At 43.7% G+C, this 14,793-nt stretch overlaps 1 protein-coding gene across 1 annotated transcript in view; it reads right to left on the bottom strand.

Annotated features, from left to right (window-relative positions):
• PLCH2 (phospholipase C eta 2) overlaps window positions 1–14,793 on the bottom strand; it is a 390,171-nt gene that overhangs the window by 61,553 nt on the left and 313,825 nt on the right. The window contains exon 11 of the mRNA XM_055001428.1: window positions 6,052–6,159. Coding sequence (XP_054857403.1) covers window positions 6,052–6,159 — 108 coding nt within the window. The remainder of the gene's footprint in view (window positions 1–6,051; window positions 6,160–14,793) is intronic.

The raw sequence follows: 14,793 nt of genomic DNA, 5'->3' as shown, positions 1-14,793 counted from the left end.
CACTGGGTGGGACCTAAATGACTTTAATAAATAATTGTGTGTGTGTGTTTTGAAATGCTTATACTGTACCCAAGATTCTGGGGATTGAACCAACCTAAGGCCCAAGTTTCAATAACAAACAGGAAGGACTTTGGATTGTTTTAATTGTATCATATGGATTTCACGGGGAAAGTTCAGCAAGCACTAAAAGAACCTCTTTCATTGCAACCTGTACTCAGACAGTTCCTCAGTGGAATAAGTTTCCTTGGGAGGGCTCTCCTTCTTTGGAGGTTTTTAAGCAGAGGCTAGATGGCCAGGGATCTTGGAGGTGTTTTGCCGTCTCCTGGGCATGGAGCAGGGGTCACTGAGGGGGTGTGGGGGCACAGGGAGGTAGTTGTGAATTTCTTGCGCTGCACAGGGGGTTGGACTAGATGACCATGGAGACACCTTCTGTGATTCTATAATACAAAACCATAGTTTTAAGTATGATTGTTTGTGAAGCAAGGTTTCAGTTTGCAGATGATCAACTCAGATACTGGCTTGTTTTGACACACAGTTTCGTCATCTTTGTTCTGGCCAAATGTTAGGACTGCCAGCCAATAGCTGGCATTCAGGGGCAGAGGGAGGGGGTAAAGATGGAGAAATGACGTGGTACCAATGGTGCAACATCACATCTGGCACGAACCTGGAAGGGACATCACCCCATTGATGGGACACTCTGGGATTCTCCCCCAAATCCTAAGAGATTCAGACACTGTCAGGTTTGAGCCCCAAGTGACGTCCTACCATCGGAGCCCTGGCATTTCACCTCCCCATTTTCTCTCCAGCTGCCAAAAGCGGGAGAATCTGGCTTCCCGGCCAGGCACCTCGGTTACTTTTTTTTTCAAACCTTCACCTCAGTGATATTGAGGTCCCGCCCCACACCCTACACCCTTCCCACACAGCCGTGGTTTGGTAACGCAACACATTTGCTCCATCGTTTTTACAGCTAAGCAGGCTAAGTTCTACCGCCAACGAACTGCTCATACCGTACCTTCCACTTCAAAAGGGTGGGATGGAAAGGCAAGAAAGGGAGAAAAAGCCATCAAAGGAAGCAGCAAACGTCACAAAAAGTAGCTGGCTGTGTGTGTGTGTGTGTGTGTGACAGTTCCCTCAAATCAGATTTTAAAGGTCCATTCCTTCTGTTCCGTAGAACCAGGGCTTTTTTTCAGCAGGAATGCAGTGGAACGGAGTTCCGGCACCTCTTGAAAATGGTCACATGGCCAGTGGCCCCGCCCCCTGATCTCCAGACAGAGGGGAGTTTAGATTGCCCTCTGCACCACAAAGTGGCATGGAGGGCAATCTAAACTCCCTTCTGTCTGGAGATCAGGAGGCAGGCCACCTGCCATGTGACCATTTTCGCCGAGGGCGATTTAAACTTTAAAAAGCTCCCCCCTTGTTCCAGCTGACCCAAAGTGATGTCATTGTGTGGTTCTGAGTTCCACCACCTCTTTTCCCAGAAAAAAAGCCCTGCGTAGAACCCTCAGCAGTTGCTCCTCAAAGGGTCATTTTATCGGTTCATCAGAATTTCCTTGACTGTACCATTTGAAGCCACAGAGGGGTCAGTGATGAGGTTTGCACCTTTGAATGCTTATCCACTGCCCCCCAAAATCTAGAACCCTACAAACATGCCCCTTTTTGTTTTTTGCTTTTTCACCCATTTTTTTTTGTTGCTGTTAGTTTCTTTTATGCAGTTGGTGGTAAAGCAGGCATCAATTTTACAATTTCTACTAAATTGCATTGGAGAGGTTATGGGAAAAGACAACAGTTATATCCTGAGCTGGGAGGGAACATCCTGGAAACCAGAACTTTTTAATCCAAACCATGACATTTGGTACCATCTTAAAAAAAACCCAACTGCTGTTCAACACAGAAAAGTAATACATCTGGGAGTCATCAAAACTGTAAACCAGCTCGCTATGGAAAAATATGCTTTTTTTTGTTTGAAGAGAGGGACAAGCACATTTCCCCTATTTTATTTCTTTTTATAGCCCTTTATATTCCGACAACTATTTCAGTTCTCTACTTTTCACTGATGGGCTGTTTCCCCACATTCTTAAAATTGTGCGACACTAAACCGAACACTAGTGGCTTCTTCACGCGATTTCTGCTACCCGTTTACAAAACGGATGCAGGCAGTTATGATTCCGGCCCCAAAAACAGTCTCATAACTGCCTGCGTCCGTTTTGTAAACGGGTGACGTCAGAAACCACGCGCAGAAACTGCCAATGTTCGGGGAATGTTGCGCTATTTTAAGAACGTGGGGAAACGGCCATGGTTTGGTAGGTTTACATTGTATATGTCCGTGATATGTTCATATACAATTTAGATATTATTTATAACACACAATGCTGATTTAGCAATGTACAAATCACTTTGAAAATGCGTCTGTTTTACAGGAACATTTGGGTGCAAAGAAATGGAAAAATAAATATTCACTGGTTTGAGTCAAAAAATTAAAATGGGGATTTTGGAACTGAAACAGCAGCAATGAAGAATTCAGAATAATCTCTATCGGCTACTGTTTAAACCTGTGGATGCCAACCTGCAAACCCTCGACTGGTTCAAGACCAGGGACTCCTTTCTTGCTCTGCTATTGCTCAATTCCGTTCAATATTTAATGTGGCCCAAACCCGCAAACAAATTGTACTAATAAATATGACAGTAAAAGATAGTCTGATCAAAAATTAGGGACAAAATACCTATCATTTCCAAGGCAATCTGCTTCAAAGAAAATATTTGTGAGGCATCGTTTCTATTACGTTTGCCTAAAAAACAAGGTCCACTATTGGCATGTGCCAGGGGATTAAAGGATCAGGCAAATTGGCGCAGCGTGAGCGTGTTTTTAAAGGGCAAAGAGGCATCAAAAGCTTGTGCGCCTAAGGAAATGAAAGATTAAGATGCTTTGTATTCCGAATACCTTTGCTAGCAGAAAAGCACCAAACACAGCGTTTAGTGAGTGGATCAAAGGGGATTGCCAGCAGGTGGGGAGAGAGAAGGAGGGAGGGAAAGAGATCTGTGAAATCTTAAAGGAGGCTTATCTACAAGGACAACTCCAGGTCTTGGTGGGGAGGAGCTTAGGCAAAAGACATTTGATGCCCTCCTTAAAATATGATGATGGAGGCGCCCCCCTGCCGTATTAACAGGTGGCAACCAGAGGTTCGGCTGCTGCTCCATCACTCCTGCTGTCTTGGCACTTACAGGGTGGTGATGGAGCAAAGATGAGGAGACTGAAGAACCTTCTACTCGCTCTCCTCCCCTCTCCGTCTCTGTTGAGCCCACAAGGTTTGAGTTAGGGTTAGGGCCTGGAGATCTCCTGGAATTACAACTGATCACCGAACAACAAAGATCAGTTCCCCTCTGGAGATAATAGCTGCATGGGAGGGTGGATTCTATAGTATTATCCTCCACCGAGGCCACTCCCCTTCCCAGACTCCGCCTTCCTCAGGCTCTTCTCCCAAATCTCCATTAATTTTTCAACGTGAGGTTGGCAAGGCTAGTCTCAGTGGGACCTAAAGAGCAGAACCAAAGGGAGTGCCCAAAATTTTTCAAACCTTATGTGGGTGGGTGGGTGGGTGGGGGGACTGTAATGGAAACCTCAAAATTTGCCTCAAAATTTGGTGGAAACTTCATCAGCATTTCCCACCGTGCAGAGAATTTGATCCTTACCCACTCTCCCAATGTCACATCCAGCATTGGAAACCCAACAGCACAGCTACATCAGCATCTCCTGGGAGTGCCAGGAACAGATTTTACAAAACCCATTGAGAAATAGTGCAAGTCTCTCCTCAATATGATTTCATTTCCTTTGTCCCAGGATGTCTCAGATACAGGGCCCAAGAGCAGCCTCTCTAAACCACTCTAAAATATTCGCTTTAGGCACAATTCTTACGCTAAAGTTGGAGAAAATAGTGGGGTTGCAGAATTAGAAAATAGGTTTCTTTCTTCAAAGTAGATACGTGAAATTGCATACTGCACTACCAAAGAGACCCCAGACACACTTCTGACCTCTTAAAAACCCACTAGGGTGAAAATGGGAGATTGAAGAGAAATGAACCAGATTTGGGGGGCGCTGACATTTACAATTTGCCACGTGACACAATTAACGTATCTCTTTATACGCCATTTACATGATTGGCTGTGTGTTGATCATGCGTGTTGAACGTTTTAACCTTTTTTTCCCAAGCCCGTTTGTAGACCTCATATATATTCCGTACACTGTAGTGTCATAAAATAGACATTTCGCCCTATTTGGTATGTAGACTTTAGACTGTGAAATTTCCTCGCTTAGAAATGTCTGATCTTTAATGTGAAAGAAAAAAGAACACCCAGCCACAACAACCTGCCGTAAACGAAAGCATTTAAATAGGTTCAATTATGCATTGCAAGTGTGGGCCTCCTGATATGGCAGAGTTTCTGTTGTTATGGATCACTGAACCCCACTGCAGAGCCTTCTCACTTTTATTCCACTAGCCAAAGGTCTCTCAAGGGGGCGGGCGGGGGCGAAAGAGAGGATGGAAAGAAAATTGCCTGGAGCAAGTCCCAAGTGTAAGTCTGCTTTTAAAAAACTTGGCCTTGCTTAGGCTGCCCACCATGGACGCCAGTATCAGAAAGCACTGCCCTCTCTTTGCCAAGAAGGCCCTCGCCACCAGTAATCCAGCCTGCTCCTATATTTACTTCATTTATATCTCACCTTTCTCCCCAACGGAGACCCAAAGTGGCTTACATCATTCTTCTCTCCTCCAGTTTATCCTCACAACAACCCTGCGAGGTAGGTTGGTGTGTGTGTGGCTGGCTGGTTCAAGGTCACCCAGCAAGCTTTCATGGCAGAGTGGGGATTCGAACTTGGGACTCCCAGATCCTAGACCAACACTTTTAATCACTACACCATACTGGCTCTGTAGCCCCACCTCTTGCCTTAATAATAATAATAATATTTGATTTATATACCGCCCTTCAGGATCACTTAACACCCACTCAGTGGTTTACAAAGTATGCTATTAATATCCCCACAACAAAACACCCTGTCAGGTGGGTGGGGCTGAGAGAGCTAGACGCTGTGACTGACCCCAGGTCACCCAGCGGGCTTCAAGTGGAGGAGTGGGGAATCAAACCCGGTTCTCCAGATTAGAGTCCTACGCTCTTAACCGCTACACCAAACTGGCTCTTAACACTCTAGCTAGCTTCTTAACACTCTATTGTGTTCATGTATTGAGCTAATGGCTTTTATGTATACATAGGTTAAGAGCTGTACCAAACAGACATATTTTGTGAATAAATATTTTTGGGGCAAAGGGGAACTGTTGGGAGGGAGGTCCGCAATGTTTCCCCCCCAAAAAACTTGTTTTCACATTTGATTCCCCTCTTTGGCTGCTACACCAGTACTATACCATCACAATACCATACAGCTGGAGTAAAGACAGCCACAATCCTTGCCCTTGCTCCAAATGGTTGACATTGTGCCCATCAAAATTGCCTCTATGACAACACAGCATGTCCCGTGCACAGTGAGCGCTATATTATATTGTCAGCCAGACTGGGTTACATTAATGATGCCGCAAGGTTCATTCAAAGTAATTACCATGTAAGCTGCCCTGACCTGTATAGTCCAGGTGAGCCTGATCTTGTCAGATCTCAGAAGCAGGGTCAGCCTTGGTTAGTAATTGGATGGGAGACCTCCAACGAAGACCAGGGTTGCAGAGGCAGGCAATGGCAAACCACCTCTGTTAGCCTCTTGCCATGAAAACCCCACCAGGGGGTCGCCATAAGTCAACTATGACTTGAAGGCACTCTCCTCCACCACCATGTAAACCAATTAGAATTGGTATGTGATGACGTCACAAAGTCAGCTCAGAGTGAAGGCAATGCCTCTTTACTCTGAAGAGATGCGTAATCCCCCCAAACAAATGGGCATCCTCCCTTCTGCTCAGCCTTAATATAGACAGAGGTTATGAGGAACCATGGAGGGCACCCCCAAATCTGTATTCCATCCGTTTTTGCATTCCGCTCCCCCTGTGACTTTTGGATACTTACATCTCCATTCATTAGTTTACAGTCATCATCAATCTCATCAGCGCTGTCCTCATCTGACACTTCGCCTTCCTCTGCATCTTCACTGATGTTGGCTGGTAGCTTCTTCCCCTGCAACGCAAAGTCTTCATTAAGCTGACAAAGAAGCACCAACCAGGAGAAAAAAAAAAGAATCAATACACATCCCTGTGTAGCTGTCCTCTTTCCTTCACAAGAACTACAATGTAAAGACCAATATAACTAGTTAGAATCCAAAAGTGACCTTTCGCTTGTGGAAGGCATCTTCCACTCACAGAAGGGCTGCCTTACCCCTTGTGCTATAGCGTAGATTGTAACTAAATCCACAGTATAGCGGCTGTAATTATATTACTAAGAACTTTGTGTTACTTTGTTCTGATATACATTTAATATTTTGTAAAACAGGAATGTTTAAATCATCGGCTGGATCCAAAAATAACCTACATACAGAAGGTATATACCGTTTGTGGAAGGGATGTACTAGAGTGTCGCACCAGACATGTGAAATGAAATCTAGAGATGTACTTCCATTTGCAAAGGAGCTTGCCCAAGCAGGAGAATGAAAACCATTAAAGAAATATAATAACAATGACAACAACAACAACATTCGATTTATATACTGCCCTTCAGGACAACTTAACGCCCACTTAGAGCGGTTTACAAAATGCGTTATTATCATCCTCACAACAATCATCCTGTGAGGCGGGTGGGGCTGAGAGAGCTCTGAAAGAGCTGTGACATACCCAAGGTCACCCAGCTGGCTTCAAGTAAACGAGTGGGGAATCAAACCTGGCTCTCCAGATTAAGAGTCCTACCACTCTTAACCACCACATCAAACTGGCTGCATGTACAGTAACCCTAGTAGAATTCTTTTGCATATAGTGTTTACAGAATGGATCCAACAGAGCTTTCCTTTATATGGTGTTCTCTCTCTCTTCCCCTCTGTGTGTGTGTGTGCATGTGTGTATGTGTAAGAGAGAGAGAGAGAATATGTGTATATGTGACTACACACATCAAACAAATACATCAGCGGGTTGGAAATGTTGAAAGAATGTAGTATTCTTTTCTCATCGATGGTGAGGCTGTGAAAAATTGTAACCATTTTGGAAAAGGACCAGGAGATGAGAGAGATATTTGATAAACATGAATTTTATTATGTCAAAAAACAAAATATTATCTGATGTCACAGTCACTTCCTTCTATCAACGTTTCTCAGATGATCTATTTTAAGTATTTCCATAACATATATACACGTTCACACTTTATATAATTTCTTCTTTTATATAATACACTGTTTATATATCTTGAGCTCTCTGACATAACCTTGGTTATTATTCCTGAAGCTTCTAAACCAGTTCCGTTGCTGTTCAATGTCACAGAACAGTGAATCTGAGCTACAGAAAATATTTCATGTCGTTTTCATTATAAGTTTGGTGAAGTTGTGTCAGCTAGATGAAAAAGCTCTCTCCTTTGTCTGACAGAAACCCATTTACAGATTTCTGAAACGAAGAATTCGGTTTCGTGGTAAAATAGTCTAAGATTCAAAAATGTCCATCGTTATGCATTGTGCTAGTTGTCGTTCTTTCTAGTCCTTGATGTGAGAGTATGGCCCATTAGTCCATCACAGGAACAGTGCTCTTATTCGGTTCGTTTATTTATTTAGCACATTTTTCATGCTGCTCTTCCGCCGATGTGTTCAGGGTAGTTTACATAGATTCCCCCCTCCTCTCTTTTATCCTTATAACAACCCTGTGAGGTAGGTTACATGAGAAGATTAAGAGTTTCAGGAGGATTGATTGAGAGCCAGTTTGCTGTAGTGGTTAAGAGCAGAAGGAATCAAATCTGGAGAACTGGGTTTGATTCCCCGCTCCTCATCTTGAAGCCAGCTGGGTGACCTTGGGTCAGTCACAGCTCTCTCAGAGCTCTCTCAGCCCCACCCACCTCACAGGGTGATTGTTGTGGGGATAATAATACCATACTTTGTAAACTGTTCCAAATTGTCCTGAAGGGCAGTATATAAATTGAATGTTGTTGTTGTTGTTTTTGTTGTTGTTAAATTTGATTGAAAGTAGTTAGAAAAGTGAGGGCTAGAAAGAAGAAAAAAGAAGAGGACAAAAATTAAAAGCCGAGCAGTACTGTGAATAAGATGGCTAGGAATGCTCGAAGCTCTCGAGGAAGGCAGTCAATATGGCTGAACCCCTACTTGAGCATACGAAGCTGCCTTTGACTGCGTCAGACCATTTGTCTGTCAAGTCCAGTCTTATCTACTGATTAGTAAAAGTTTTTCAGGATCTCAGACTGAAGTCTTTCACATCATCATAGTGATGCCAAGAATTGAATCTGGGACCTTCTGCTAGCAAAGCAGATAGGGTTGCCAGCCCCCTGGTGGCCATTGGGTCTATGATGTGACCTTACTTCTAGGAAAACCTGGAAGTGGCATCGTGCCTCTCTAGGAATTGCCAGAAACCCTATGGTAAAACCATAGAGTCTTTGGCAATTCCTGGAGAGAACCAATGTTAGTTCTGGATTTTCCGAGAAGTGACATCATGTCATCACTGATGGCTGCCCCCTGGTCTACCAGTGTTTGGCAGCCCAGGGCTGGCAACCCTAGAAGCAAATTTGCTACCACTGAGCCTTGCGTCCCTTCTTCTGCATCAAGCTGGAGATCATATGGCTTAGGGCACAGAACCCCTTATATGTAAACTCTGAATCTGGCCTGGAGAGGTATCTGGCACCACATAGTGCAGAAATGTCTGCACTGAGCTATTGTTATCCGTTTGTCCCTTTTGTAAACTCTTTACTGCTTTCTGCTTTCTTAAATGCCATGTCAACTAATTTGCCTTTTACAATAAACAGCTTTGACTTTTTGAATATCAAATAGTCTTCTCCCTTGGCCTGCACACATCATGCTCTTGTTACGGTGACCCAAATGCTTGTCTCAGGATACTGAAGCTTTTGGACTCTTTTCAGTAAGTATTGAAGAGGCAGCTACGGCAGCCTTTATTAGCCAGAGAGTTTTAAAACTCTCAGTTTTGATTTTAAAAACCCACATCAAAATAAGGCATGTTTGGGAGAAGGGTACAATTTCCAACAATTTCCCCAGCTAGAGAAGTATGGTGTGTAATATCACAACAATATCAATTCGACCCATTTTCACATGCTAAACTAACCTTATGATTGAATCCAGACTTAAAAATTGGGAAGAAATGGAAGGCTTGGACAGATAAGGGAATTTTTACTTTGGGATAGGTAAGGATAACGAGTTCTTGTCATTTTTTCAACTGAGGTCTCAATATGATTTGCCAACTTCTGCTGAATGGCAATAATTACAACTGCAACATTTGTTGACATCCAAATATATTTCAGCAGCTCTGAGTGATTCAGAATCTCCTCCATTTTTGGAGATTCTTATTGAATCAACACAGAAAGTGAAATCTATAATATTTGTGTATAAATATTTCAGGTTAGTTAATAAATACGATACGTAGAGATTAATGGAATAACGACCTGGAACATCCAATTTTGCTAAAGCAATGACTTAAAGCAATGGCTTTAAGCAGGGCTTTTTTTCTGGGAAAAGAGGTGGTGGAACTCAGTGGGTTGCCCTCGGAGAAAATGGTCACATGGCTGGTGGCTCCGCCCCCTGATCTCCAGACAGAGGGGAGCTTAGATTGCCGACCGGCGCAGAGAGCAATCTAAACCCCCCTCTGTCTGGAGATCAAGGGGCGGGGCCACCAGCCATGTGACCATTTTCAAGAGGTTCCGGAACTCCATTCCACCGCGTTCCCGCTGAAAAAAAGCCCTGGCTTTAAGTCATATACCTGTCGCTACTATGGATCTTAAGTTGCAACTTATTCAGCAAAAATTATGTTCAGGATATATTGGACACCACAGAGTCTTTTTACTAAAGCTTTAAGCACAGTATCTTACAGTTGGTGGTGTAATTCACAAAATGCATCTCCTAAGCATACGCTGTGGACATGTTCAGTCATACAGCCCTTTTGGGGGGGAAGTTATATGGTTTGTACTATATATTTTTTATCTGTTGGTCTTTATTACTGCTGGGTTTTTTTTACTGGGTTTTTGTAAGTTTTAGTAGTTGTTTGCTGTTTAATTCATTGTACTGACTGATTTGAAATTTTGCTTTTGGTTTGTTGCTGCATTTTAACAACTGAAAGGCAAGGCAGAGTTTTCTGAAACAAAATATAACAAGAACACACACACACGTGTGTTATTTATACTTGGAGCAACTTTACTTTTCTATTATGTGTAGCAAGGGACACCACTAACCGAACATGTTCTTTCATCTGCCCGTATAGGAGCCAAGAAATACCCGTGTAGTATGCCTCCTACCACATCTCAAACGGTGAAATTCTACCTGAGGCTCAGGATGTTCGCATTCCAGCTTCAATCCAAATGGAGAGCTTCTAAACCAGACAAACTGATATATATTGACTGATAATCTTAACATAAGAATCCTAAAAGGGTTGGATCGAAGGGCTGCTGCCTCATCTACTAAGAGGCTGACTTATCGGTTATGAGGGAAAGATCCCAGGTGCTTATCAAAGCTCCATCAAAACGAATTGCTTTAAACGCAGGACTCAGATGCTTGGAGAAAGTTCCATTGATCTCCAGCACTTCAGAACTCAATCATCTATTAATGGCCAGTGGCAACGGCAGAGGAAGAATGGATGAGAAGAGTCTGGAGAAAAGGAGCTGAAGTACGGAAGGCCAACAGGAGCCATGCAGAATGCAAAGAAAAAGTTTTCGTGTGCAAGTCAGTGTAGGCGTAATCGCTGGAACTAGAACCCGGGACTCCTCAGTTCGAGTCCTGCCTCGCCTGCAAAGTCCACTGTGTAATCCTGTGCCAGTCACTCTCTCAGATTAAACTACCCCTCCAGGTTCTTGTGAGGATAATATTGGGGAAGGACCATAATGTTCATTGACCTGGGTTCAAATCCTCCCTCAGCCATGAATCTCACAGACCAGCCTCTCAACCTAACTTAGCCCACAAGTTCGTTGGGAGGATAAAATAGGGAAGAAGAGATCCATGAAAGAGAACCCAGACCTTCTTGGAGGACGGAGATGATGAAAATGTGACGGATAGACAGATAAAAGCAGCACTGAATTCCTTAGAAGAAGGAGACAATAAATAAATAAAATTAGAGAAATTCAGCAAGCAGACTGCAAGGTGAGAAGATTTCATTCTCCTTACAGATGGTTGGGGGAACCAGCTGTTTGCCTGCACTGAAATCTGAACTGAAGACTTCCAGTTCATACCTGACGATCTTATTAATCTGCCAGTTCCACCCACACTGTGCAGCCAGTAGCCCAGCCATCTACACAAAAAGCTAATTCAGATATTATGCCCCCTAGTACCGGGGTATGTGTGTGTATGAAAAAGGCCTTTGATGTGAAATCCACATAAGTGGTTCCTGTTGCATGGGGAGAAGACACAGAGTCTCCCTTCATGAGACATCTGACATATGAACAACACATGTCAGGAGATGCAATGTTAGCCGGGAAGGGTAGTTTAAAAAGACAGAGCCGGCAGCAGGGCAAAGGCTTTGCTATACGCTGGAGCTGTGTGAAGGGGTTGTGAAATACCAGAAGGGAAACTTCAGCTCATTATAACCTCTCCAGGTCCAAGCCCGGCTCTGGAAGGCAGCTCCAGCCCACTTCCATTCCTTGCTGCCCTCTGGTTGCCAACCCACACAGTTTTAGATTGCAGAGGTGAAATTGACCGAGCCATTGGGGAAGCGACGATGAAATTAACAACTGTTCCGAGGAGCAATCTCCACCAGCTCTATCTTTTTTAAACTACTCTTCCAGCTGACAGTGCATCTCCCTACACTTGACGAACACACGCCGAAGCACCTTGTGTAAGAGAGACTCACAGAAGTGCAGCTACCACTAGGAACGAGGGAAAGATAGTATTTGAGTTGGCCCTCTGATAGGATTTTGCATAGTTAAATCAGCCCTGACCAGCATTTTCTCATTCCCTAATCAGAAACACCCGAAGGCCAAACCTGAATAACTTGCCTAGGGGAAAAAAAATTCCTCAGTTGAAAGACTGTGAAAAAGTTATGCCTGATGAATATCAGGTCAAGGTTAGTTACTGTACAATATGCTGTGAAAGAAGTAACTGCTAAAATAAAAGAGCCCTCAGTTAAGACTGTAAAAAAAAGAAGAAGAAGCTAGATAAACTGTCATGGCCGTGAAGTAGAATTTCTGTGCTCCGAATGTCAGAGGACTTGATTGCTCTCCTATGTGTATTGGGCCTATGAGTTTAATACCATTTCTGCATAAGCCTAGGGGAGCTTCCAAAATTGTCCTCATTCAAATTTATACCAAGATTTTGAACTTTTAAATCACCCAATATTGTTTCCAAAGAAGAGACAAGGCCTTGGGAATCCTCTATTGTTTTGTTTTCCTTAAACAATGTCAAAATTTCATACAGAGCATCGCATGAGCACAGTTTGCCATCGATTTCTCCCATCAATCTTAAAAGGCATCTAAGCCAGCAGCTGCCACCACATTTTGTTGCAGTGCATTTCATAAGTTAATTATGTGTCATGAAAAGCACCTCTTTCTTAAAAAGCAGCAGTTCCTGAATTGGGGGAGGGGGTAAGGTAAAGATTTAGTAAGGCAGGGAAAAAATTCAGACCGGGAACTGGTCCTCTAGTTACGAATGAGTGAGCGTTCCCCATTTTCTTCCTTTTTCTATTGTTATATTTTCCCCAATGGTTTTATTTCTTCTTTTTTGGCTGCTTTTTGTAAATCACACATGCAATTTGTGCTTTTTTAAATATGTGGTTTGTATGCACAATGTACAACATTTAAACATATATGCATAATGATGCTATAATGATATAAAAACATAGCTGAAGAATATTTGGGGGAAAGAGAACATTCTGTGCCAGAAATTGGAAAATGGTACAACACTAAAGAATCACAAGTTTGAGTCACGCAAGGGGGGAAATAAACTCTATATTGGTGTGAGGGGGTCAGATTTGAAACAGCAGGGATAAAAAAATTCAAAACCACCTCTAACCCTAATGAAGAGCTCTTTCACAGCTCAAAATATGTGCAGACTAGCAACAGAGCCTGTTTTTTAAAAAACGGGCCCTAGAAAACCCAGAAACGCTAGACCTCCCGCCACTGTGGCGCTCTCCAGAGCAATGGCCTGACTCGCCTGGCCATCCCACAGTGGCGGCGCCCCCCGGAGTGATGAGCTCGCTCGCCTGGTCCTCTCGCCACAGTGGGGCCCTCCAGAGGGCTGGTCCAGATCACCTGGCCGTCCTGTGACAGCGGTGCCCTCTGGAGGCTGTATTGGCCACAATGCACTTTTTATTCTGGTTCTCCTGCCCAGGCGCACAAGGAGAAGACGTGCGTCGTCGGCAATACAGTTTGCCTTTTATGTAGAAAGATGGGGACTTAGATGGTAGAGTAGTAAACAGAACTGCTTTCAAGGCAACAACAACAAAATTCTTAGCACTGTCACCAAACTACAATTCCCAAGATTCTTTGGCTTGGGGAAACACAACAACCAACCTATACAAAATCACTATACGTTCAATCCTAAAAAGAGTTACTCCAGTCTAAATCCATTGAAAATAACGGGATTAAACTGAAGTCTCCTTAGAATTGCACTGTATATGACTGTATTGAGATATTAGGGTTGCCAGGCAACCAAGGAGGGTCCTGGGGGGGTAAGGGCATGGGGGGCACTGTTGGCAGGACATCACTTCCAGAAAAAATCTGGAAGTGACATCAGTCTTCTCTAGGAAACCCTATTGTAAAACTGATGGTAAAAACTTTGTGGTAAAACCAATGATATTTTGATTTGTTTCTCCAGCCAGCCACTGGAGGGCATATGACAACTCTGAGCAGGTGTCCCCTTAACCTAGTCTTATGCACCCAACGTCACAACTCACACCAGCCATTGCTGCTGCTCCTTGAGCACACAACTGGTGGTAGAGACTGCTGTTAAGACATAGCTGACTTACGGTAACCCCAGTGGGGTTTTCCATGGCAAGAAGTGGTTTACCCACACCATTTAGTTATATTTTAGGGCTCTTTTGTTTCACTTTTGTTCTAAAAACATGGTTGGCATTTCCTCTGAGCCTCCTTGATAGATGAGCTCTGAATAAGTAAGATCAACTGAAAGCTTTTCTTGTTCATACAGTTCTTCCCAAACCTTGTCACCTACAGTAAAATGACACCGAAAGTCACCTCTTTCTGCCGACTCTTCCACATACTCCATTATTCAACTGAAGTCGACAAAAGAACTTCTTGGCTGACAGGAAAAAGCTTTTTACCCAGTCTGATATCTTGCAGAGCGCCGTGCTTTTCACCCGGAGGCTAGCTGATATGCTCCCCTTGTACATCTACCAAAACGTCAGAAGGTTTGTAGAGCGCTCGTGGGTGGGGTGGGGGTGGGGAGTCATCTCTCTGTGCCAACTAGCAGAATGGGGGTCCTGGGGACTGGCTCGCTAACACGTAGGAAAGGAACGGGCAGTGAGGCCAAAAGCCACAGCTGATCTGACGCCAATTACACAGCAACATGGTAGGAAGTGTTGGAGGTTTATTGATGTTGGGAGGAACCCACAGGGAGGCCAGAGTTAAGAAACAGTTAAGGATGGATATTTATTTAAACACACACACGCCTCACTGCCTGGGTCTGTGTTGGCTGCAGCCACGGCGAACAGCGCAATAAGCAGTCTC

This window comes from Eublepharis macularius, chromosome 17 (assembly GCF_028583425.1).
Source record: "Eublepharis macularius isolate TG4126 chromosome 17, MPM_Emac_v1.0, whole genome shotgun sequence".
Classification (NCBI taxonomy): domain Eukaryota; kingdom Metazoa; phylum Chordata; class Lepidosauria; order Squamata; family Eublepharidae; genus Eublepharis; species Eublepharis macularius.
This window is presented reverse-complemented; position numbering and strand designations above follow the sequence as displayed.